Source organism: Bicyclus anynana, chromosome 2, assembly GCF_947172395.1.
Source record: "Bicyclus anynana chromosome 2, ilBicAnyn1.1, whole genome shotgun sequence".
Lineage (NCBI taxonomy): Eukaryota > Metazoa > Arthropoda > Insecta > Lepidoptera > Nymphalidae > Bicyclus > Bicyclus anynana.
The window spans coordinates 7,474,864-7,498,034 of NC_069084.1; the positions used below are offsets into that span (position 1 = coordinate 7,474,864).

The 23,171-nt window shown below is 41.5% G+C and overlaps 1 protein-coding gene across 1 annotated transcript in view; it reads left to right on the forward strand.

Annotated features, from left to right (window-relative positions):
* Positions 1-23,171, forward strand: part of LOC112043786 (cell adhesion molecule Dscam2-like) — a 176,226-nt gene that overhangs the window by 97,075 nt on the left and 55,980 nt on the right. The window contains exons 3-4 of the mRNA XM_024079361.2: positions 19,058-19,133; positions 22,777-22,841. Coding sequence (XP_023935129.2) covers positions 19,058-19,133; positions 22,777-22,841 — 141 coding nt within the window. The remainder of the gene's footprint in view (positions 1-19,057; positions 19,134-22,776; positions 22,842-23,171) is intronic.

A 23,171-nucleotide genomic window follows, 5' to 3' on the forward strand; every position in this document is an offset into this window, starting at 1 on the left:
GACTTTGACTTTGTATGCGTAAAAGGTTTCTTCGAATATCTTGCTATAACTTATTTTCCTAGTTACAATAAAACATAAATAATACTCCAAGCTAAGTTGTTGTTAAATTAAATTATTAGCTTTCATGTATATCACTTTCATTTCATAGAGAATTAACGTAGACAAAATAATTACTTGTAGCAATTACAACTGTGTGCCTAGTGGCAGTTTTATACTGTGACCATTGCGATATCGTAAACGCGAATTTCTAAGGAATTGGAACAGCGCCATCTAGTGGCACTGCTGCTCTACTTTTTAAATTCTATATAAATTTGCGTTCGCGCTCGGCCGCCGTCGCGAGCAGACGTGTCCGACGCACTGCTCCGGCGCTCGAGTCGACTGACGCGTACTTCGCACCGGTTCTCGGTTCCCGCCGCCGCCGCCGCTTGCGCCGCGCCGCTGACCTCGCTGGGCCCGCGCCCGGCTTGAGGAAGCACGCTGGCTGAGCCTGCGTCTGCCGCCCGCCGCGAACAAAGTGCGAATCGTATACTGCGCGCCTTTCATTGGAAAAGGTTTCCCGCAGTAACGAACTCCCTGTTACCGTAACCCTTCCATTCACGTAGGTCGATCTCCACCACTCCCGCTCGCGGGCGTCCCAGCTGGGCTTCCCGTTTGGGTCTAACCCGGCTAGACAGCACGCGCCGAGGGAGCGAGAGATCTTCTTTACATAAGGGTGCAGAAAAAAAAAAAAAAAAAAAAAAAAGAGCAACACCATGTCGGAAGGGAGCCAACTTCCTCCCCGCAACCCCCGCAACCGCCGTGGAAGACTTAGTTCAGCGCGCGCCATCGTCCGACGCCGAAACCTCTTTGCCCGGCCGATTGCAACGACGTTCCCGTCGGTTGAGGGTCAGGCGCACTCGCCGCCGCCGACGACGCAACAACCATCCACGCCACCACAAAAAGCCGCCTCCAATTCGAGCATGGCCGGTGCCGGCAGCGATATCGCAGCCTCTGTAGCTGAGACTACAGCAGACGCGGATACCGCCAAACGGCCCAGGCCCGAATATTCCTCCGGCTCGTCCGCCGGCCAGGAAGACAAGCGGCTCAAATTAAGCCGCCGGACTGCGCAGATCGGAACACCGACTTCGCCTACCCAATGTCGAAGAGCAACATCATCCTCGTCTGCATCCGAAGACTCGTCGATAGAGGATCAGCCCTCATCAAATAACAGCGAGGAAGACGAAGCACCAATCTCCGACCGCTGCCACATCCCCCCAACATGCTCCCCACCGCGTAATACATCCGTGCGGGGCACTCTCGCGCGAGATACCTCAGCGCCGAACTTCCCAGAGCAAAGCAACATCGCACAGAGCACCGCCGCGCGAGACACCACCGCGCAGAGTATTGACACACCAGCCCAGCCGACTACTGATATCCACTCGTCGACGCAGTCGACGAGCTATGCCGGACTGGCATCACCGACTCGTACGGTCGCATCGCCCATGGAGGTGTCGCGACCGAATACACCTCAGCCCTCCACCTCGTACGCCGCGGCCGCCGCGTCCCCGGCGGCACCACGCACCTCACCACCGCCGAGCCAACAAGCACGATCCACCGCCACCACGCAGCCTCGCTCCGCCTACCCGCCGCTAGTTGTCGAGTGCCTGCCTAATTGGACCAGACACTTTGAGAACCTGAGGCGGGAGATTGGCCACGCACCAAACGCGAGGCCACTTGGGAAGGGCGTCAGATTTCTCCCGAAGTCAGATACCGAGTTCCGGGCTGTTCAAAGATATTTAGTAGAAGCATCAAGCCAAGACCGCACAATATCTTGGTATTGTTACAGCCCCGACGCAGAACGTCCGATGAAGGTAGCCATCAGGGGCCTACCGTATGACACGCCCACGGAGGAAGTTATCAAGGGGCTTCGAAACTTGGGCTTCCCTGCCGAAAGCGCGCGGGCCATACCTCCACCCAAAGGGAAACATGGCTGTACGTACTTCGTTTCACTAGCTCATATGTCCCACGAAGAGACACAGGAGCTTTACCGGACGTCGGAGCTGCTGTCTATGCCCCAAATAACTGTAGAAGCATGGAGAGGGGGCAAGAAACCCCCCCAGTGTCATAAATGTCAGGCGTTTGGACACGCGTCAGCGAACTGCTACCGTCCCATAAAGTGTGTGCGGTGTGCAGGTGAACACGCCGCACGCGAATGCCCCAGGCCAAGAGAGGAGCCGCCGACCTGTGCCAATTGCGGCAAAGCGCACTTGGCCAGCGATAGGACTTGTAAGGTGCTAAAGAAGGAGGCCAGGAAAAGAGGAATTAACCTCCCCCCATTACGCCCAGGAGTATCACAGCACCCACAGGCCCGTCGCGATCCTCCTTATCAAAGATCACAACGACCTCCATCCATGCCGCCACGAGCACCACAACACAACGCCGAAGCGACACCAAATCGTCAACCCGACGCACAGAGTGCCCCAACCACACTCGCTCCACCAGCAAACCCACCGACGGAGAGAGGAAGAGCGCCGCAAAACAGACGCGGGCGCAGACGCGCTCGCCGCGCACAGCCCGAACCCGCGGCCGCATCCACTCCGCACCCCCAAACAGTAGCGGGTCAGTTGGATGAACAGCCGACAATACCTACCAATCCTCTACAACCGGCTCCAATATCAACAACTGTCCCTGAAGGACGAAGATGTGAAGTGCCCACGGCGACAGAGGCAGCGACAGATACATTCAATCCCCGACCGACGACGACACAGCCTCCGTACGATATAGCGCCACAAGCGGCGTCCACCACAGTAACAACCGCTTCTCAATCACAGCGCCCTACACAGAGAAGAGTTAGAACCGAACCAGCATATCAACCGCATGACCGCACAGCCGCATCTCAGCCCGCCCCAACCCATGCCCCCAACCAGGGGGAAGCACAGACCACCCTGGACCTTTCAGCCATAGTCCGGGTGGTGGTGGAGGCGCTAATGGCCGGGCTGGCAACCTACCTTCAGGGCCACGGGCCAATAGCAGCCATACAGGCAGGAATGGCAGCACTACTGAGACATGCCACTCATTAAAAATAATATACTGGAATCCAGGCGGCGTAAAAGGACACATCCGGGATCTCACACTACTCGCCCAGTCGCAGGATGCCCACATCATCCTCCTGGGCGAGACGAAGCTCAGGGATAACTATGAGCTTCGTATCCCCAACTTCTTTGCCTACCGGCACGACGAGGTCTCCCCCAGAGGCTATGCCTACCGAGGCACGGCAGCCCTGGTGCGGAGAGATCTAGTACACGAAGAGCTGGAACATACTCCCTTCTTTTCCCTGCGTACCCAGGGAGTACGTATCCAGGTTGGAGAAGAAGAGCTGCACATCTACGCCGCCTACAAACCACCAGGACAAGACTTTCGTAGCACTGACGTCCAGAAGCTTTTCGAACCGCAGCGCCCAACTCTGGTCGTGGGTGACCTAAACGCAAAACACCCAGCTTGGAACTCGCGAGTCACCAACACGGCTGGAAAGGCGCTGCTAGACGACAGCGAACGTTGCCACTATGGAGTGTTAGGCCCATCGTCGCCGACTAACATACCATCGGACCCAAGCAAGCAACCGGACGTTCTGGACATCGTTCTGCACTACCGGACAGACCACCCTATCAGTGTCGAGACCCTCCACGACCTGAACACTGAACACCAACCCATACTAGTCACACTGAACCTCCGGCGCGACTGCACTATACCGAAACCTCTCAGGACAATAACCGACTGGGAGAGGTACGCCGCCGTGCTATCGGAGCTTGAGATTGGGGGTCCCCTCTCGACCCCGGAGGAGATCGACCATGCCACGGAAACCCTGACGGTGGCAATACAAACCGCCAAGGACGAAGCTACCTCGGTCAGCCGCTACATCGGCCGTCGGGATCTTCTACCGAACTCGCTCCGGGGCATGCTGGAGAAAAAGCGCGAGCTAAGGAAACTATGGTCGCGTTCTCGCTGCCCGAGAGTAAAACGTGATCTAAACCGTCTTGCAGAGAAGATTGAACGAGCTCTCGAGACCCACGCCGCCGACGACTGGGACAAGGAAATCGACGCGGCAACGGAGTCAGAAACATCTCTCCACAAACTCTGCAAGACACTCACTGGTACGACCACTCCCGTCTACCCTCTTTTAGACAGCCAGGGTAAACGAAGGTACTCCGCCAAAGATAGAGCTGAAATCTTGGCGGAGTATATGGAACGACAATTCACCCCCAATGAACCGGCTACAGACACAATGGTGACCAACCACATCGCGGAGACCAACAAGAAAGTCGAAGAGTTCCTGTCGGCACAACCCCCCCAGCTCCGGGGAGAGCACTTCATCTCCCCGTCAGAGCTAAGGAAAGCCGTCCTTCAACTACCCAAGAAGAAGGCGGCTGGCTACGACGGGATACCGATCGCCGCCATCCAGCAGCTGCCTAGAAGAGGCCTTGTAGCCCTTACGAGGATCTTCAACGGTATACTCCGTACTGCACATTTCCCAAAGACGTGGAAGATGGGGAAAATAATTACGATCCCCAAACCCGGAAAAGACCGCCGACGACCAGAGAACCACCGTCCCATCACCCTACTGCCGCATATCGCCAAGCTGTTTGAGCGCCTGTTGCTGCGAAGACTGTTGCCCCACATAAAACTGCGCGATGAGCAGTTCGGTTTTCGCAGCAACCACTCCACGACGCTCCAGCTGGCACGAGGACTGCACCACATCGCCAGTGAGAGACATAAAGGAAACTTCACCATCGGAGTCTTTCTCGACATTGAGAAGGCCTTCGATCGTGTGTGGCACACCGGTCTCCTGGTAAAACTTCTGACCAATACCACCATACCACCGGCGATGGTACGACTAGTAGGGTCGTACCTAGAAGGTCGGACCTTCCACGTCTCCGTAGAGGGAGCGGAATCCCAGTCGCGCCCTATACGAGCAGGAGTACCGCAAGGCAGCTGCTTATCACCGTGTTTATACGCCGTCTACACCGATGACATCCCTACGCTCGCCGACCACCTGCGCGAGGGAGAGGAAGACGTACTATTGTCGCTGTTCGCTGACGACAGTGCGTACTTTGCATCATCCTTTCACCAAATCGTCGCTATCAACAAAATGCAGCGTCTGCTGGACTTATTACCCGAATGGTTGGACAAGTGGAGAATGGCAGTCAATGTGGGAAAGACGGCCGCCATAGCATTCAACATTCGGAGGCCGCTACGTAATCTCCAGCTCCGAGGGCAGGGCATAGCATGGCAGACCTCAGTCCGTTACCTGGGATGCTACATCGACGCCAGCCTGAATATGATCCGCATGGTGGACCACACTGTGTGTCAGGCTGCGGCGGCCAGGTCGATGTTGCACCAGGTACTAACATCCCGACTCCCACTGAGGACCAAGCTGAAGATCATCAGCACCTATGTCCGCTCCCGTCTCACGTACGCGGCGCCAGCCTGGTACGCCCTGTGCTCCGCGTACCAGAAGAACCGGCTTCAGGTCCAGCAGAACAAGTGCTTGCGCCTTGCCACCGGAGCTCCAAGGTACGTCAGGAATGACGTCATACACCGAGACACCAGGACGCCCGCCGTGGAAGAATTCGTCCGGAATCTAGCGCACCGTATGTTCGTGCGCGCAGATAACGGACCATACCAACACCTCCATGGCATCGCACCCCACCGCGAGAGACCGCCGAACGGGCGTCCCCTACCTCGCGAGCTCCTTCTAGTGGCCGAACCTGCAGGCGCAGACGCCTACGGCGACGAAGATGGCGACGAGATGGATGACGCACATACCGGACTTGACACCGCCCCAGCGCAGGATAGCGAGTAATTGCAGTCCGCGCGGGGCACTTTGACTAACATCGTCTACTACCCTTAGGCCGAAAGGTCTCAGCCCCGAAAGGGGCTGGAAGAACATGACCGGGGGAACAAGATCCCCCGCGCCTTACCCGGGCAAGGAGGCGTAGCCTCGAGGCCCGTACCCCCACCTGGATTTTTGTCCGGGAGGAGATGACCTGCAGAGAGAAATTTGCGTTTACGTTAACGCAATAGTAACAGTATGAAAATATTGAAAACTCCCACTAGGCACACTGATACTTTTTATAACTTACTTTTATCGGTTTTATGATTATGTATATTAGAAGTAGAATGGTCACCTATTTCTTCCTACTTCATATTTTTTGATAAAATTGCATAAATCCGAAATAAATAACTATAAACAATTAAATATTTTAATAATTTATTCTATAAAGTGCACAAAGAGAAAATACATTTCAGCTTATTTTAAAATACAGGGAAATAACACTTCTTATTAACTATGAAAATGTTCTACTAAACTTTTCAACGTAACACAAGACGCCGGAAATTAAAATCTCAAAAGACGTACCTAGAAAAGAGAAGTCAAAATAAAACATGCACTTTATAGCAACACATTATGGGAACTGTATCCAGTTGAGTAGAACACACAACTTGTGTACGGGGCAAACAGAAAATTGAAATTTTCAGTTGAATTTTAACCGCGTTTAAAGGAAGCCTCATTAAACGCGATGGCGTAGCGAAATGCAATTTATTGTTGACGAAATTGCCGCGAAATGTTTATTATTTTCGGCCATTATTGTGGTAACATAACAATTGCATTGTTGTGGGCTTCTATTTTAGATTAGAGCCTGGCATATTTACAGTTTTGTTTTTGGTCCACATGACGCAATGTATGTAACTAGTAAGCGCAGTGTTGGTCGTCCCCCCACCAGGTGGACTGATGACATCAAGCGAGTCGCAGGGATTCGCTGGATGCAGGTGGCTCAGTATCCTGATGTTCGGAAGTCCTACAAAAGGCCTATGTCCTGCAGTGGACGTCCATTGGCTGATATGATGATGATGACGCAATGTACAGGTTTTTCTCAATATTCAACTGACGATTCAATTTCGATGGGGTTTTCAAAATTTGTTACATATTTTGCAGGAATATTTGCAAAGATTTTTTAGGAAGAACAAAACATAATACAACGCGATGTATGAAAGTGATAACGCCAATACAATGCTGCTCTGTGTCCATTAACCTGCGATATTAAGGCTTATCTCTATAGTATTATTATACTCTATAGTCTATACTAATTCTACTTTGTTTGTTTGTTTTATTGAACGCGTTAATCTCAGGAACTACTGGTCCGATTTGAAAAATTCTTTCAGTGTTAGATAGCCCATTTATCGAAGAAGGCTATTGGCTATAATATCCCCGTACTCCTATGGGAACGAGAACCATGCAGGTGAAACCGCGCGGCGTCGTTTATAAACATCGGTAACCATTCCTTAAGGCTGGAGCACAACAAAGCTTGGTGGCAGAACTTGTACTTTGACTAACTGCTGATATTCGAAATTATTTTTTGTTTTTCAAAATAAATGCTGTTTGATTTAAAACAGTCCAGCGAAACTCTCATTCAGTGGAGTTGAAAACAAGTTGTTGCTAGCCGTTCAAAACAGAGATTTTCAGTGTTGAATTTGTACCACGTTGAAATGAAGCCTTTGTTTAAGTTATCACTACTTTCATATTGGATTATACTGTTGGCTTCAAATGAAAACCTCAACTTTGGCATTCTCTTAAATAGGCTCTTGTTATGTTTTAACGAGTTGGCTATATTTGTATATTTGTGTCTAATACTAGTTGGGCACTTTTCTAATGAAGTTTATCTATTAATTTTGGTAGTTTTTCTTAGGAAAGTTCATCGTACATGTAACATATTGAATGTTGCTTTGATTCCGAACGTACGAACGAGTAGGTACGTACAAAACGGAACCCTTATTTCACTTAGTTTGATTTTTGTACAATTTTGTGAAATAATATTGTCTAGTAATAAAATCATTGTTACAGAATAGTGCTACCTCGACTAGTCTGCCTCATAATTAGCCTGTATCCGTTCACTGCTAGTTATAGGGCTTTTTGAGAGCGCGCCACAAGCAATCCTCCGCCTCCTCCTCCTCCTAGTCCAGCTACCTCCTTAATGTAGTAGGGCCATTTACTCTTAGCTGAAGGGTATCCCTCACTGTGCTTGTTGGTACGTGGTTTCCACTCCAGAACATGTCTACGGCTACGTCGGTTAATTTCGTACTCTTACGGATTACCTTGTTTCGGATTTTCCTTCAGATAAACTTCTACATAAAATATATATAAAAGCTAATAAGCTAATTAGATGAATAGTTAATGAAGCAATTAATAAATTAATAGAAGCGAAATTGTCATCGCACATAATTTATTACACGCTACTGCATCATACTAAATAATTTAAAATAATTATCGCACGCCATTATTAATTCACGTACGTACACGATAAAACGAAATAAACGTACATTACCGCGACAATTTCGGTAACAATAAATCGCCATTTGCGATTCCGTCGCGTCCATTGAAATGCAACTCAAATTCACCACTGAAACTCCCCATGTCCAATGTTTACGATTTAACTGAACACGAAATTCCGTTTAGTTTGAGTAACAGTTGTTCTTACGTACATTTCAGTTTTAAATAATCCTTTAAAATGCTTACACAGAGAATAACATGAGCTGTGAAAGTGAGTATTGTATCGTCTTAGAGAAGAACACAGTTTTAACTGTGCAGTTTTTACTGTACAGTTTTATCATAGTCATTAGATATAACTGTACATTTAAAACGGACGGATGCAACTTGAACAGTTCGACTGTTCAATTAAAACTGCATGTCTGTAGCACGGGCTATTATATATCAGTATTTAAATAAAAATAAATAACAAATAAAAATGTATATTAGTAATGAAATAAAAATTAACCTTGAGTGCGCAGTTTTTAATGTACAGTGTAACCATAATCAATAGATAAAACTGTACAGTTAAAACGGACAGACACAACTTGAACATTTCGACTGTTAAATTAAAACTGCACGTCTGAAGCACGGGTAAGTGTCTATGCCTTAAACTTAACAATAATTAAATCAAAATTACCATAGGGTAAGGTAGGGAAGAGGTAGTGTAGGGTAGAGGTAGGAAAGGCATAGGGTAGGTAAGGAAGAGGTGCACGTAAGTCAAAGCGAGCTTACCGGATTCGCTAGTTTTTATATAAAAGTTAGTTAGAACCTTTGAAGATATTATGTGAAGTTTCCTTCACTTAATATCTTCAAAGCAATACCGATAGGTTACTCAGCTAATGATCCGTGATAGCCCAGTGGATATGACCTCTGTCTCCGATACCGGAGGGTGTGGGTTCGAATCCGGTCCGGGGCATGCACCTCCAACTTTTCAGATGTGTGCATTTTAAGAAATTAAATATCACGTGTTTCTAACGGTGAAGGAAAAATATCGTGAGGAAACCTGGATACCAGAGAATTTTCTTAAAGCTCTGCGTTTGTGAAGTCTGCCAATCCGCTTTGGGTCAGCGTGGTGGATTAGAGAAGAGATTCGAGCTCAGCAGTGAGCCGAATATGGTTTGATAACGAACGAACTACAGCTAAACCATTTGTTTAAATCAATTATTGGTGTTATTATTTGTTTATTCGTTCTATATTCAAAAAGAAAAAAAAACGAAAAAAAAGTATACTTTCACATTTTTACCATATGAACAGAATCTCGTGTGAAAGGGTGAAATTAAAGTTAAATCAATTATTACGCGTAAAGTTACTAAAATTCAGTTGGAAAATAAACCTAAAATATCAAAATTTAATTCCAGTTTTATTAAATTCGAGTAAAATCGCAAGAGCTTAAATGAGAGTCCATTCAAAATAACTAGAAACTGTTACTGAAAAGTTACATTTTAAATACCGGGTAGACTCCTCTACTAACTACTCCGGGTATAGTACGCACGATTTACTGTTCTCTCTCTGTTAATGTTATTCGGTCAGTTCCCTACTATAGCTTACATCTAGACGGCTTTTTCTTAGTTGGCCCTCAGGGCATTTTTATTTTATTCTTTAAAAGTTAGCCCTTGACTACAATCTCACCTGATGGTAAGTGATGACGCTAAGATGGAAGCGGGCTAACTAGTTAGGAGGAGGATGAAAATCCACACTCCTTTCGATTTCTACATGACATCGTACCGGAACGCTAAATCGCTTGGCGATACGTCATTGCCGGTAGGGTGGTAACTAGCCACGGCCGGCCTCGAACGATCTCAATCGGCCCAGCCGAGGATTGAACCCAGGACCTCCGTTTTGTAAATCCACCGCGCATATCACTGCAACACAGAGGCCGTCAAAAAGTGCCCAGGGCCCATTAATCTTGGTGCCTCTCTATTCCTACCAGATCATTGTAAGCCATACTAATTTACGACAACTGTATAGTTTTGTAAGGCATCCTGGAAAACGCTGTGCTAAGTCCATCAATAAAAGGCGTAGGTGTTAAGTCTGAAGTGCCTGAAAGTACACCGGTACCCATATCCTTCGGTATACAACAATGCTGCTTGGCCGCATTGTTGTAGTACTTCCCTGGACGAGAAATCATTTAAAAGTTCTACTAGGAGTAGTAGACTGCTCAATGTGGGTAGAACCCATCATCATCATCATCATGTCAGCCAATGGACGTCCACTGCAGGACATAGGCCTTTTGTAGGGACTTCCAAACATCACGATACTGAGCCATCTGCATTCAGCTAATACCTGCGACTCGCTTGATGTCGTAGAATCCATACCTGTAGAGATATGGTTAGGAATTGAGTAGTATACTACTATAATAATTATAATAAAATATTCCTTTGGTAGTCATAGTTGCCTCATGTGCCCACATTTTATGTGCCCAAGGTGCCTAAAGTTTAAATCCGGCCCTGCTTACTGCGCTACAGTGAGCTGCGGGCAGCAGGCGGGTTACTTTTATATGTAACAAATAGCTCTTACTTATCACTGCCATGTTAATGGGCTGTTTTCAGTTAGTGAAGTCGTTGTAATTTACAATGCTGGAGAAAAAGAAGAAGAATGTAAGAAAAAAATGTTGTTTACATAAACTATTATATTTTAGTATATGTAATATTAGTATAGATAATGTAAGCTGTTAATATGAGCCATGATAGGCCAGTGGATATGAACTCTGCCTCCAATTCCGGAGGGTGTGGGTTCGAATCCGGTCCGGGGCACGCACCTCCAACTTTTCAGTTGTGTGCATTTAAAGATATTAAATATCACGTGTCTCAAACGGTGAAGGAAAAACATCGTGAAGTAACCTGCATACTAAAGAATTTTTTTAATTCTCTGCGTGTGAGAAGTGTGCCAATCCGCATTGGGCCAGCGTGGTGGACTCTTGGCTTAACTTCTCTTATTCTGATTGTAGACTCGATCTCAGCTCACCAAATATCGGTTGATAACGAAGCTGTTATTATTTTACGTAATTACCGCATAATATTCATGTTTAAATAAGCTAATTAGCGGAGTTGTGTGATTAGTACCGTATTTACTAATGTCTTGGCAAGGGACGTAGATATATGTTAAAACGTGCCTACCTACTACGGAACACGTGATACATAATTGAAGTCATTACATTCGCCAAAATTGTGAGAAATTGGACAATTTCGCGGCAGTTTCGACGTCAAGGCGCAATTTGGAACACCACTGTGCTTAATGAGGCTTCATTCAGACGTGGTTGAAATCGAACAGTGTAGAACATTTCAATTCAACTTTAAAAGCCTAGCAACAACTCGTGTCTAACTCCCAGTAAATGCAGTTAAAGTCGAAACGTTCATTTGAATTCCAAAAACAATTACTACCAACGTGCAAAAGCAAAGGTACAATATGATGTCGTTGTTCAAAAGATTTCAGATTCAAAGAGCAACTGGAATTGAAATGTCTATAAAATTTGAAATTATTATATTTTTCTCGACTTTGGCCTTTTAATGTTTGGTTATATTTTCTTATTGTCGTTAAAATAGGTTGGGCCAGAGCTTCTCATTGAATGACGCATAAACAAGATGGTGATAAAACTTAAATTAAACCCACGTCTTACTAGACACGGGCATAGATATTTCTGCATATCGTCTCCAAAGAGTAAAAAAATCTTTTGTAGGTTTGTACTCTTCTATAACAAGATCTCCAAGATTGTGGACCTGCCAATGCATAGCTTTAAGCAATGTGTCACAAAAAATTTACTTAGTCGAGGTTACTACACCATTGATGAGTTCCTCAATGATAAAGATGCTTGGAGGCCATTCGATCAACTTTCACCTTCACACAGGAAGTAAAACTATAAGAAATTGTAATCTTGTCATCAATTGTAAATTATAATATTGTATGATTTTTTTAAAAGAACAAAGCTGTTGAGTTTCTTGCCGGTTTCTTCTCAGCCTTCCGAACCGGTGGTAGAATCTTCACAAATAGTCAACTGACGTGTCTAAAGTGCTTGTAAACTGAGCCTACTTGAGTTAAATGAAATTTGAATTTAATACATTTTAATCAAGTAATATTTTTTATGAAAAATATCATCTCTAGACCACAAATCCTTCTGCGTGGATATTTTGATTTCCCGCGAGACTAAAACAATTTCCCGGGGTAAAAAATATCCTTTATTAATCCAAGATAATGTTTTGGTAGCTGTGTATATTATATGTACTAGATTTTATTTATAGTCCATGCAAAAAACATTTAACTACACTTTTTGACTTCTTCGTATTAGTAGTGTGTATATTTGCTGTGACAGCAGCTGCCGTGTTTGCAGTTTGAAGTATTTTTTATGACTAGCTTGTTATCTGTGTCTTCGTTTGTGTGGAATTAACCAATATTTTTACTAATTATATTGTAATAAACTATGGGCAAGTAAAAGTTTCGTCAAAATTGATTCAGCCGCTTCGGAACGCACAGACAAAAGACGAACGACTTTTTTTGTAATATTACGAAAACACTAAAAAGCATTTAGGAAACAGCTTTCTACATGGTTTTTAATTCCAAAATTACTTTTATATAGCAAACAAATACTTGTTTAAGTAATGTTTAAAAACTTCATTAAAAAGTATCCGTAATTTAAACTTAATTTAAGTCCATAATTATAACTTTGTACGGATAATGAATGCACGGATATTAGGAAGAAAGAGCGACGTAAAATTATAAATTTAATACTTCAATGTTTTACGCAGCGTTTCGCAAAGATGAACGAGTATTCATCCGCTATAATTGTTTTCAAAGTTTGTACTTTTTAATTAAAATGTTGATAAGCGTGAGCTTCTAAACTAAAAATTGAATTAATAAAATGAGAAACTAAGAGCATGGATAATATAGCTAATAAAAAGGGGTTATTTTATTAGTTGTACTCGTATCTTATCATCGCTGTTCGCTACATTTTAGACTATGAGCCCGTTAATCCCAGACCTTCGTCATTATATAAAAGCTGAAAGTTTGTCAGCTCATTATAGATGAGTACCGTAACCAATTGTGGAGTTTGGACCGTGGTGGCTTTGGGAAATAGCAGGTTTCAAGGATCCAGACCCTCAGCTATCTAAGTATAAAGTATATATTTTTTTAATATTTTTAACGGCATATTAAGAGAAAATATGAATTTCCATTCGCCAGTCACTTGGCTTCATGACAACTCTTTGCTAGAGACCCTTGAAGTTTAAAATTAAATAATGTTTTTCGAAGGGTTGCCAGGAATCTAAGTGTCTGGCAAGTGCGCATATCATTTCTCATATTATGCCGATAGAATATAAAAATTATACTTCATTCTTAGATGGTTGAGAGTCCTTAAAACCTGCTACCTCCAAAGCAACAACGGTCCAAACTCCATAATTGGCTACCGCACTTACTTATAGTAGGAACATAAGCTGTAATTCAAAAAAATCTATTAATGTAATTTAAAAAAATACATTTATATTTGTTACTTAAACTTAAAAGAAAAAATTTAACTAAACGCTACACTTTGAGCCATCGACAGAACCGTTACCTTCTAAAATTCAACTTTTAAGACTTTCTGCTATTACTCGTAGCTCAGCATTGATTAATCAGAACAATCAACGCTAAAAGCTAATGCTTATGATTAATCAGTCAGTCAATCATAGTCATAGTCATAGAGTGCAAAATAAAGTAGTGCAGTATTCACAGATTATAAAAACTCTCTGTGCATATTGAATACCTACTCTATGATTCGGATGTGAGATGAGGCGAGGTAATAGTGACGCGTCATTAGCTAATGGGCAAGAAACCACTGCAGAGAGCTATTATCCTCGACGTTTTTACCATGTTTCTACTCTGTTGTGTGCCTACTCTGTGCTCTATATTAGAGCGATGACTTGGGCTAATAAACCCGTTATACATCTCATTTACTGTATTGTTTATTTGTGTTTTATAAGGCTTTTATAAATTAGTGTTCCAGACATGTAAACTAATTATAAAAAGGTAACACTAATTTTTGTTTGATTATTACCACCATTAGAAAGCTCTATGTTTATTTAGTAACATACGGTTTATTTTATTCTCTTACTCCCTTGGGAACTGGGACAAAAGGGTGTTTTTCTGGACGTTTTTAAAAAATAAAAAATGTAAATCTTGTTTTTATGGATTTTTGTATCTCAATCATAGTTACATCATCTTTGGCGCAGTGGTATACGCGGTGGATTTACAAATCGGAGGTCCTGGGTTCGATCCCCGGGTGGACAGATTGAGATTTTCTTAATTAGTCCAGATCTGGCTGGTGGGAGGCTTTGGCCGTGGCTAGTTACCACCCTACGGGCAAAGACGTACCGCCAAGCGATTTAGCGTTCCGGTACAATGTCGTGTAGAAACCGAAAGGATTGTGGATTTTCATCCTCCTCCTAACAAGTTAGCCCGCTTCCATCTTAGACTGCATCATCACTTACCATCAGGTGAGATTGCAGTCAAGGGCTAACTTGAAAATATTAAAAAAAAAAACCTTGTTGGTGCAATGGTGTAGGTAATACTAAGCTTTTTTAACACGCATAAATTATTCATTTGTAACTAATGGTTAGTTACAAGTGAAGCTAATTTATGCGTGTATGTATGTAAGAAAATCTTGGAATCTTAATTTGACCCACTTCCCGGTCTTCGATTAGGATAAAATTTTGCACACACTTTGAGTTCTAATGACAATACATGACTAGCTAAGAAACGTCATTACAAATCCGATATGGCGGCCTCCCCAAGATGGTGGACTGATTGTTTGAAATCCATCCCCATGATATGGCTATCAAATAAAAGGGTTTGCTGTCAGAAGTATGAAAAAAAAAATTACGTGACTTGAATCCAATATGGCGAACGGCCAAGATAAGAAATAAGTATGGACGTCATTTTTCGTACGTGGACGTGGAGTCTCACAGGCTCACACTTTTTTCAGAAACTTTTTTTTTGAGAAAACTGATATAAGATCGCTTTTAAAACTGATTGAATATTAAAGTTATAGGGGATTACCAATAAATTTACCAAAAAAATAAAGAGCTTATAAAATAAACTTTTACTTCAAAAATTATAAAAATTTTGAAAATCAAAAATGATGGTACTTTTCAGTCTATATTCTTAGGTATTGAAAACAGTCAAACTTATTTCTATATATCAGAATCCAAAAACGTTTCAAATTACATTTCAAAAACACTATTTCTGGTATCATAAAATATAAATTTTGACAACAGTTTATTAACGTTAATTTACTGGCAATCAGTGCACAAAGGTCTACTTGATGGATTTTTACTTGGGGAATATTCATTGGAAGATGCAACCTCCTCCCTTGTTGGTAGTTTTGCAACTAAAATAAAACCTACTGAGCCGCTCAATCGCGGGAAGTGGGGAGAATTAGGTGAAGCTAAGAAAACGAAAACATCGAGTAGCCTGTGAGACTCCACGTCCATCATCATCATCATCCTCATATCAGCCGATGGACGTCCACTGCATGACATAGGCCTTTTGTTGGGACTTCCAAACATCACGATACTGAGCTACCTGCATCCAGCGAATCCCTGCGACTCGCTTGATGTCGTCAGTCCACCTGGTGGGGGGTCGACCAACACTGCGTTTTCTAGTGCCGGGTCCATAATAGACTTAAAGGTTAATAATATGAAAGTAACAAAATTATGTTCATTTTCTTGTCAGGCTTCGTGATGATAACAATTATGTTGAGACCAATATAATCGCACTACAGATAGCACTGTTCTATTAACTCATAACGTTATGTATGTTACGTAAGGCTTAGCTGCCGGGAACCACAACAATAGATCGCATGATTACTTGACTATAATAGGATAACAGTTGGCCATTTCTCAGATCAACATAGTCCTATAACGGACCCATACTTAATACGTATATCACTAAGCTATTGTTTTATCATTACAAATTATTTCCTAATTTTGTATTTTTTTTTAAATTAACAATACCACAGGCGATTCGACGATAGAAAAGACGGCAAATACTTGATTAAAGGCAACATATGACACATTCATGGACCATCTCCCTCTGGGGAATGTTGCTTCTAAACACCGAATTTTCCTGAAGAATATCAAAGAAGATAAGTTTTAGATGTAATCAAAGCCGATAGGAAGAAAATCTACAACAATAAAATAACGTGTCAAACTTATTTTGTGATGGTCTAAGATCCGGCATCAGAAATATAAACCCTCACCTGTTATCTATTAATAATAACAAATAAATTATAGATAATATTCATAGTGACACATTGCAAATTGATTGCCTACTGAAATTTCGGCCTAATCCTTTTTTTTATACAAAATCTAGGAAACCATGAACTAAATCAAAGGCCATATAACTCAGATAGATTAAGCATAAAATAAGCTTTCATTTGACATGTTAGACGACTAAATAACCGATATGGGTCGGTATATAAATAAATAAACTGTTTATATTTGGCAACCCCACAGTTGCAGTGTGAAAGCAGCCAACCTTTGCTTTTTCAATTCTTTTGGGTATATTCTTTTAACTAGTGTATGATTTTTTAAATTAACCAATGAGGGAAAGAGATTAAATAAATTACAAAAGAATTAACTATTTAATACTAGTATCCAGCCGCAATTTAACTAGGCAACCTATGTGCAATGTGTCAATGTGAATATTTTCCATCATTTATTTCTAATCCCAAATAAATAACAGATGAGTGTATATATTTCTTATGCCGGATCTCGTACTATGTTTATGACTGAAAACAATGATAATTTAAAAAAAAATGTTTAAAAAACTAAAAACACGCTTTTTTCGTATTTCTGACAGCAAAACCTTTCATTTGATATCCATATCATGGGGGTGGAAACAGCCAGTCCGCCATCTTGGGGAGGCCGTCATATTGGATTTTTATAAGCGTTTCTTAACTAGTCATGTATTGTCATCAGAACTCAGCGCGTGTGCATAATTTCATCCTAATCGAAGACCGGGAACCGAATTAAGATTCCAAAATTTCACATGATTACTTGACTATAAGAGGCCATTTCTCAGACGAAGCACCACTATACGGCATTGTATTAGCATTACAAATTACTGCCCTTACCTTATTACATTAACGTTGAAGGTAAATTGTAATTGTGGATCCAGTTGTCTATTTCCTTATTCGTATAATCGAGATCTCTATTCATCTTTCTTTCATTCGACAAACTCTCAGGTTATGCCTCATTTGTAACTGAGAGGTCCTTAGTTTGATTCCTAGCTAGGGTACTTATGCTTACTGGCTCGAGCTTAAGTTTGTATATCTTCTTCTTAATCGTTCACTCTTAGCAGAGTGGTTGTGGTTGTAGCGATGAGCGACGCCTTCTGTGCAATGTACATATGTTTTCTGTGGCAATGCTCCTCCATTTTTGACGATAGGCTACATTATGAGTACACTCCACCATGGATGATTGTGTAGCAGCCTTGACTAAATCCGTCCAGAGGGCCCTGCAATACCAACCGCTCAATTGAATCCTTATTTCTGGAAATGTGACCAAAGTACTTTAAAACCCGTAAAAGCACAGTCGTCGAAAGTCTTTCTTTTATCTTTAATTCCTTGAGAATAGAAATTAATTTACTCAATTCTGGTTTAGTATTAAATGACTGTAAGATAACTAAACCTTACTAGACAATACCTTTGTACAATACCTCCAGTTTAACATTAGAAATGGCCGCCACACACTGCACGAGTGGCGTGGAAAGTAGCGAAGGAAGTAAGCAAAGACGTCGTTTAGTAGTTTAATTAAGTTACTCGGACCATGGCGCGTTAGGAAACCCTCGTAATTTTAATTTCAAGTTTTCGACTAATTTGTCACCATTATTTAATAATATTACCTGACGTTTCGCAATCGCTGGTAAATTAAGCCTAATTGAAATAAACGAATTTAGACTTTGACTAGTCCTGCCGCATTTCATGCCGCTCGTCCTGCCCACCGCTTTTACTTTTGTCGGTCAGAGTGCGAGTCAAAGGACTAGTACGGGGTGTCGCGATTATTTTCGCAAGTTAAGTAATGTGTGGGGAGATTGGACAAACATCGCAGCAGCGCGGATGGCGCAGTGGCGGATTTGTAGTCTCAGCCTTCCTAGGCCCCAAATTACCAGCCATCCCTCTCGACCTACTATCAAAATCAATATTTTTGTGATATTTTCCGAGGTCTTGGGGATAATTGTACATTGGGAGGCTTCGGCCGTGGCTAGTTACCACCCTACCGACAAAGACGTAACGCCAAGCGATGTTGTGTAGAAACCGAAAGGGGTGTGGATTTTCATCCTCCTAACAAGTTAGTCCGCTTCCATCTTAGACTGCATCATCACTTACCATCACGTGAGATTGTAGTCAAGGGCTAACTTGAAATTAATAAAAAAAAAAATTGAATAAAACATTCAAAACTGTTTCAAGTTTTATGAAAAAAGAAAGAGATAAAATTCAAAATTATTGTAAATGCTAAAATTTGGCCACATTTTTTGTCACGAATGGCCCCTAACATAACAACGGCCCAGTTGGCTAGGGCCTAAGCCTGGGCGACCTAGGCCCGGGCCTACTGGCCTTAGGATAAATCCGCCACTGGCTGTGGCATAATCGAACGCAATTGTTTCAGTATAGTTCACTTTAGTATTGAAAAAGATACACAGAACAAACAAAAGTAATAAAAAACTAATTAAAGTTTTCTTTCTTTGCAGTTGTTGCTACAACTATAAACTTCATTGAGTCGAAGAAACACGAAGACCACAATCTTCTCTTCAAACAATATTACAGGTATACTTTAATACGGTATTGTTTTTATTAATTTTAGTTGTAGTACTCATCGACGCAGAACTTGTCCATGGAAGCACTACTGTGCAGGTAGATACTGATACGTACAAAAAGAACATTAAAATCATTCCAGCTATTCTAAAGTAACACTTTGGCCAATGCTCATTTAAATAGATTTAAGTATAGGTAGATTCAAATCCGATAAGTGGGTTCGAATCCGGTCTGGGGCATGTACCTCCAACTTGTCAGTCTTGTCAGTTTTAAGAAATCAAATGTCAAGCGTCTCAAACGGTGAAGGAAAAACATCGTCAAACCGTCAGCGTACCAGATAATTTTCTTAATTCTCTGCGTGTGTGAAGTCTGCCAATTCGCATTGGGCCAGCGTGGTGTACTATCGGCCTAACCCCTCTCATCCTGATAGGAGACTCAAACTCAGCAGTGAGCCGAATATGGTTTGATAATGATTAAACGAGTAGAATATAAAATATCGGGAATATTTTACTACAAGTTCAAAAAAAAGTATGTGTGAGCTCCAAAGCATGAATAGAGTTTACCCTTTCAGATCGACAGTCTCCTCTCAGAATGAGAAGGATTATGCCAATAGAATAGTCCACCACGCTGGCCCAATGTGGATTGGCAGACTTCACACATGCATATTTTGTCCATAGTAATAATTATGAGGATTTTTGCAACATTTGAGACACCTAGAGAATATACATCCGAGTAGATACCTAGGTACATAATCCATTCAAGAGATATCGAATAGTGTTATCTCATGTAACCCAGTTATCTAGTTCACAGCATCCCATATATCGTCAATTAAGTAGTTTCCATTATTTACAATTACACTTAGCTCTGCGTCCATCGGGGATTGCAAGTAGATTTGGTATATAGCAAGTTCCGCTCGTAGTGTCTGTCTCTCTATATTAATTGTGATATACTATGTGCTTCGATATGCATAGGTACCAATTAACACCACTGGGTCCACTGGACCCAGCTTAATATAGCGTGTTTACTCCAAATCTACCCACTAATAACTAGTGGACGTAAGTGGAATTAAGTTTTTCACAAATCCGGGATGAAAAGTAGCCTATGTATTAATCCAGAGTAAAATCTATTTACATTCTAAATTTTAGCCAAATCGGTTCATTAGTAGCGTTGTTAAAGAGTAACAAACATCCAGACAAACATACATAGGATATACTCCCGACCAATTTTTTTTTTTGGTAATGGAGGTTAATCTCATGTTGAGATTGCCCATGATATTATAGGTGCACTCTCCATTCCCTCACTCTCATAGTCCGATGAGGCATGAGGCAAAACTGCCTTATTGGTCTGTTGGTTAGCCTATGTGGTTACGGATAACGAAATCCTGGGTACTAGTCCTAGGCCGGGTTGTAAAATTTTCTTCATTCTAAGATAATTTATTTAAGTAAAATTTCTCACTAGGGAAGTTGCTACACCCCAAGCGTCGAAGTGCACTATTAGACTCCCGATTATTATCATTAACATCTGGTAGTAGTCGCTAAGGAGTTTAGCATTATCATCCTAATCATATTTAACAGCGTGGTAGGTTTAAGCTCCATATCCATAAAGAAATGATTCCAAAACTGAAACATATTTTGATTTCTCAACCACGCTAGATATGATAAATGGTTTGAAAAAAAATTACGACCAATAAGCAATAGCTCTCAGTTTTGTGTGTTTACGTCCTTAACAGTTCCATAAGACCAAACAGTAATTTATGTGCCAATAGTTGGTACAATCGCAAAGTTATTTGCAGACATTAAAAGGTAATGGCGGAGTCTATTCAATTCCATCCAAAGCTTTAATATCCAGAAACGCAATAAAACATCCCTCCAAGCCGTGTTGTTACTTTGACACTGTTAACTCGTAAAATTGTACGGCCGGTGGTACACTGAGAGAAACTATATATCATACAAACAATAAAATATATATTTTAAACTTTTTTAAACTCAGAGCATAAAATATTTAACCCAGTTAAGGGGTGATCGCAATTTTATACATACAGAATATCTAAAATTTTTTTACAAGATTTTATATTTTGTCAAAAATAATGAGCTTTGTTAAATTCTACATATTTTGACTGCTTGACTGCAACAAAGCCTGATGCAATGCAATGAAGCAAGCAGTATAATTTCTTGTTAACTTTTACTTTGAAGGACCTTAAATTACTAATATAATATTTATTCTTCTTCACATATTTTATTACTTTATAGAATTTAAAGATTGTAAAAGACACTACTGGTTGTGTAATATTTCAAGTAATGTATTATAGTAATATAAATAACAAGCTTAGTCTTATTTAAAACATTATTATGCAATTTCCAACAGTTTAGTTCTATAAATTCTGGATAAATACTTTCTGATTAATATCCCAAACTAGGTATAGTTTCAAATTGGATTTCTGAACCATGCGTAGCCGTGTGGGTATAATCAATGAATGCAAAAATGCAAACTACTCAAAATACTAGGAAATAAAATAAACAAAATACATGGGTGAGTGTGCCCCCAGCATTACGCAGTTTACTCGGTGACATAAAACTTTAAAGCCAATAAAAATACGAGCATCCACTGTAACAGCTGATAAGCGCTTTTTTATTTCACTGTCCGACATTACTGGGACACTTTTTGCCTTGATTGTCTTTTTCTGAGAGATTGTTTCTAAGTATCTAATGTTGTTGTCATTAGTTAAGAGTACAGGATCAAGTGGATGAAAGTTACATGACTGCCTTGTTAGTCAAGTATTTAACTTGTTCAACTGTACGGAGGTCCTGGGTTCGAATTCTAAGAAATTTATCTGCATGGATACATCAATGATTCACCCAAAGTAGGTATTGTTTACAGTCGAATGAAAATTGCTCTTTTTTGCCTTTTGCTAATACTTGTTTTTTCTTGAAATTTATGTACTAAAGGTAAACATATCATGCAGCGACCAGCTAACCTGCAACCATTCCCTTCTTAAGAAGGTTATTTTTAACAATATGTAGTAAAAATTGTAAAACATATACATTACTTTTTTTGGTTGAGGAATCAGTTAAATTTTCGATTAACGCATATCATTATAGGCTACATTTTATCACTCTGATTCAGGATCACTTCTAGAGAAAATAACTTATTTATATCTACTAACATTATAACTAAAGTTGGTGAGTTTAAGAGGTTGTAGGGGTTGTTACTTACTTACTGAAGCGATTTTAAAAATTCTTTTACCAATATAAAGCCATGATATTTATGAGTATCATAGACTAGGTTTTATATCCATACTAGCTGACGCCGCGCGGTTTCACCCGCGTGGTTCCCGTTCCCGTAGGAATACGGGAATAATATATAGCCTTGATAAAAGTGCTATTCAACACTGAAAGAATTTTTCAAATCGGACCATTAGGTTCTGAGATTGGCGCGTTCAATCAAACAAACTCTTCAGCTTTTTAATATAGTTTAGAATATAGATATAGATTCCCACGGGAATTCACGAAAAACTACGCAGGTGCAACCGCGGGGCATTTACTAGTAAAATACAATGTCGTTCGACACGGTATATCTTGTCACAAACATCGTTTATATTTTCGTCGCTGATAAAGACAAATTACATCCAAGTATCGATAATCTTTCTTGTTCCCAGGGAGCCCGCATCCTTCCCCGAGGCCGGGATTAGTGATAAGATCCCGGTTGACAAGCGGGATTATGGTGAGTGATTCGTATCTATATTTCTATTCCCCAATTCTTTGATCAATTCCGTTTACGCAATTCGTTTAGTATTGATTTGTGAAGCTGCTCACATATTAATACAAGCTTTTATTAAATTGCACTTTATCTCCGTCAGGTGATGTGTGTTATATATGTTTTAAAAATGTACGTAAAAAAATGTTCCATTCTTTTTATTAAATAAAAAATACAATCGACTCCCAAACTCATAAACCTACCCGTACCTATGAAACCAAAAAACAAAAAATAGTAATTTTAATATTTTCTACCCACTGAATAAGTTGAAGTCTGCATGGGAAAGTTATGCATGTT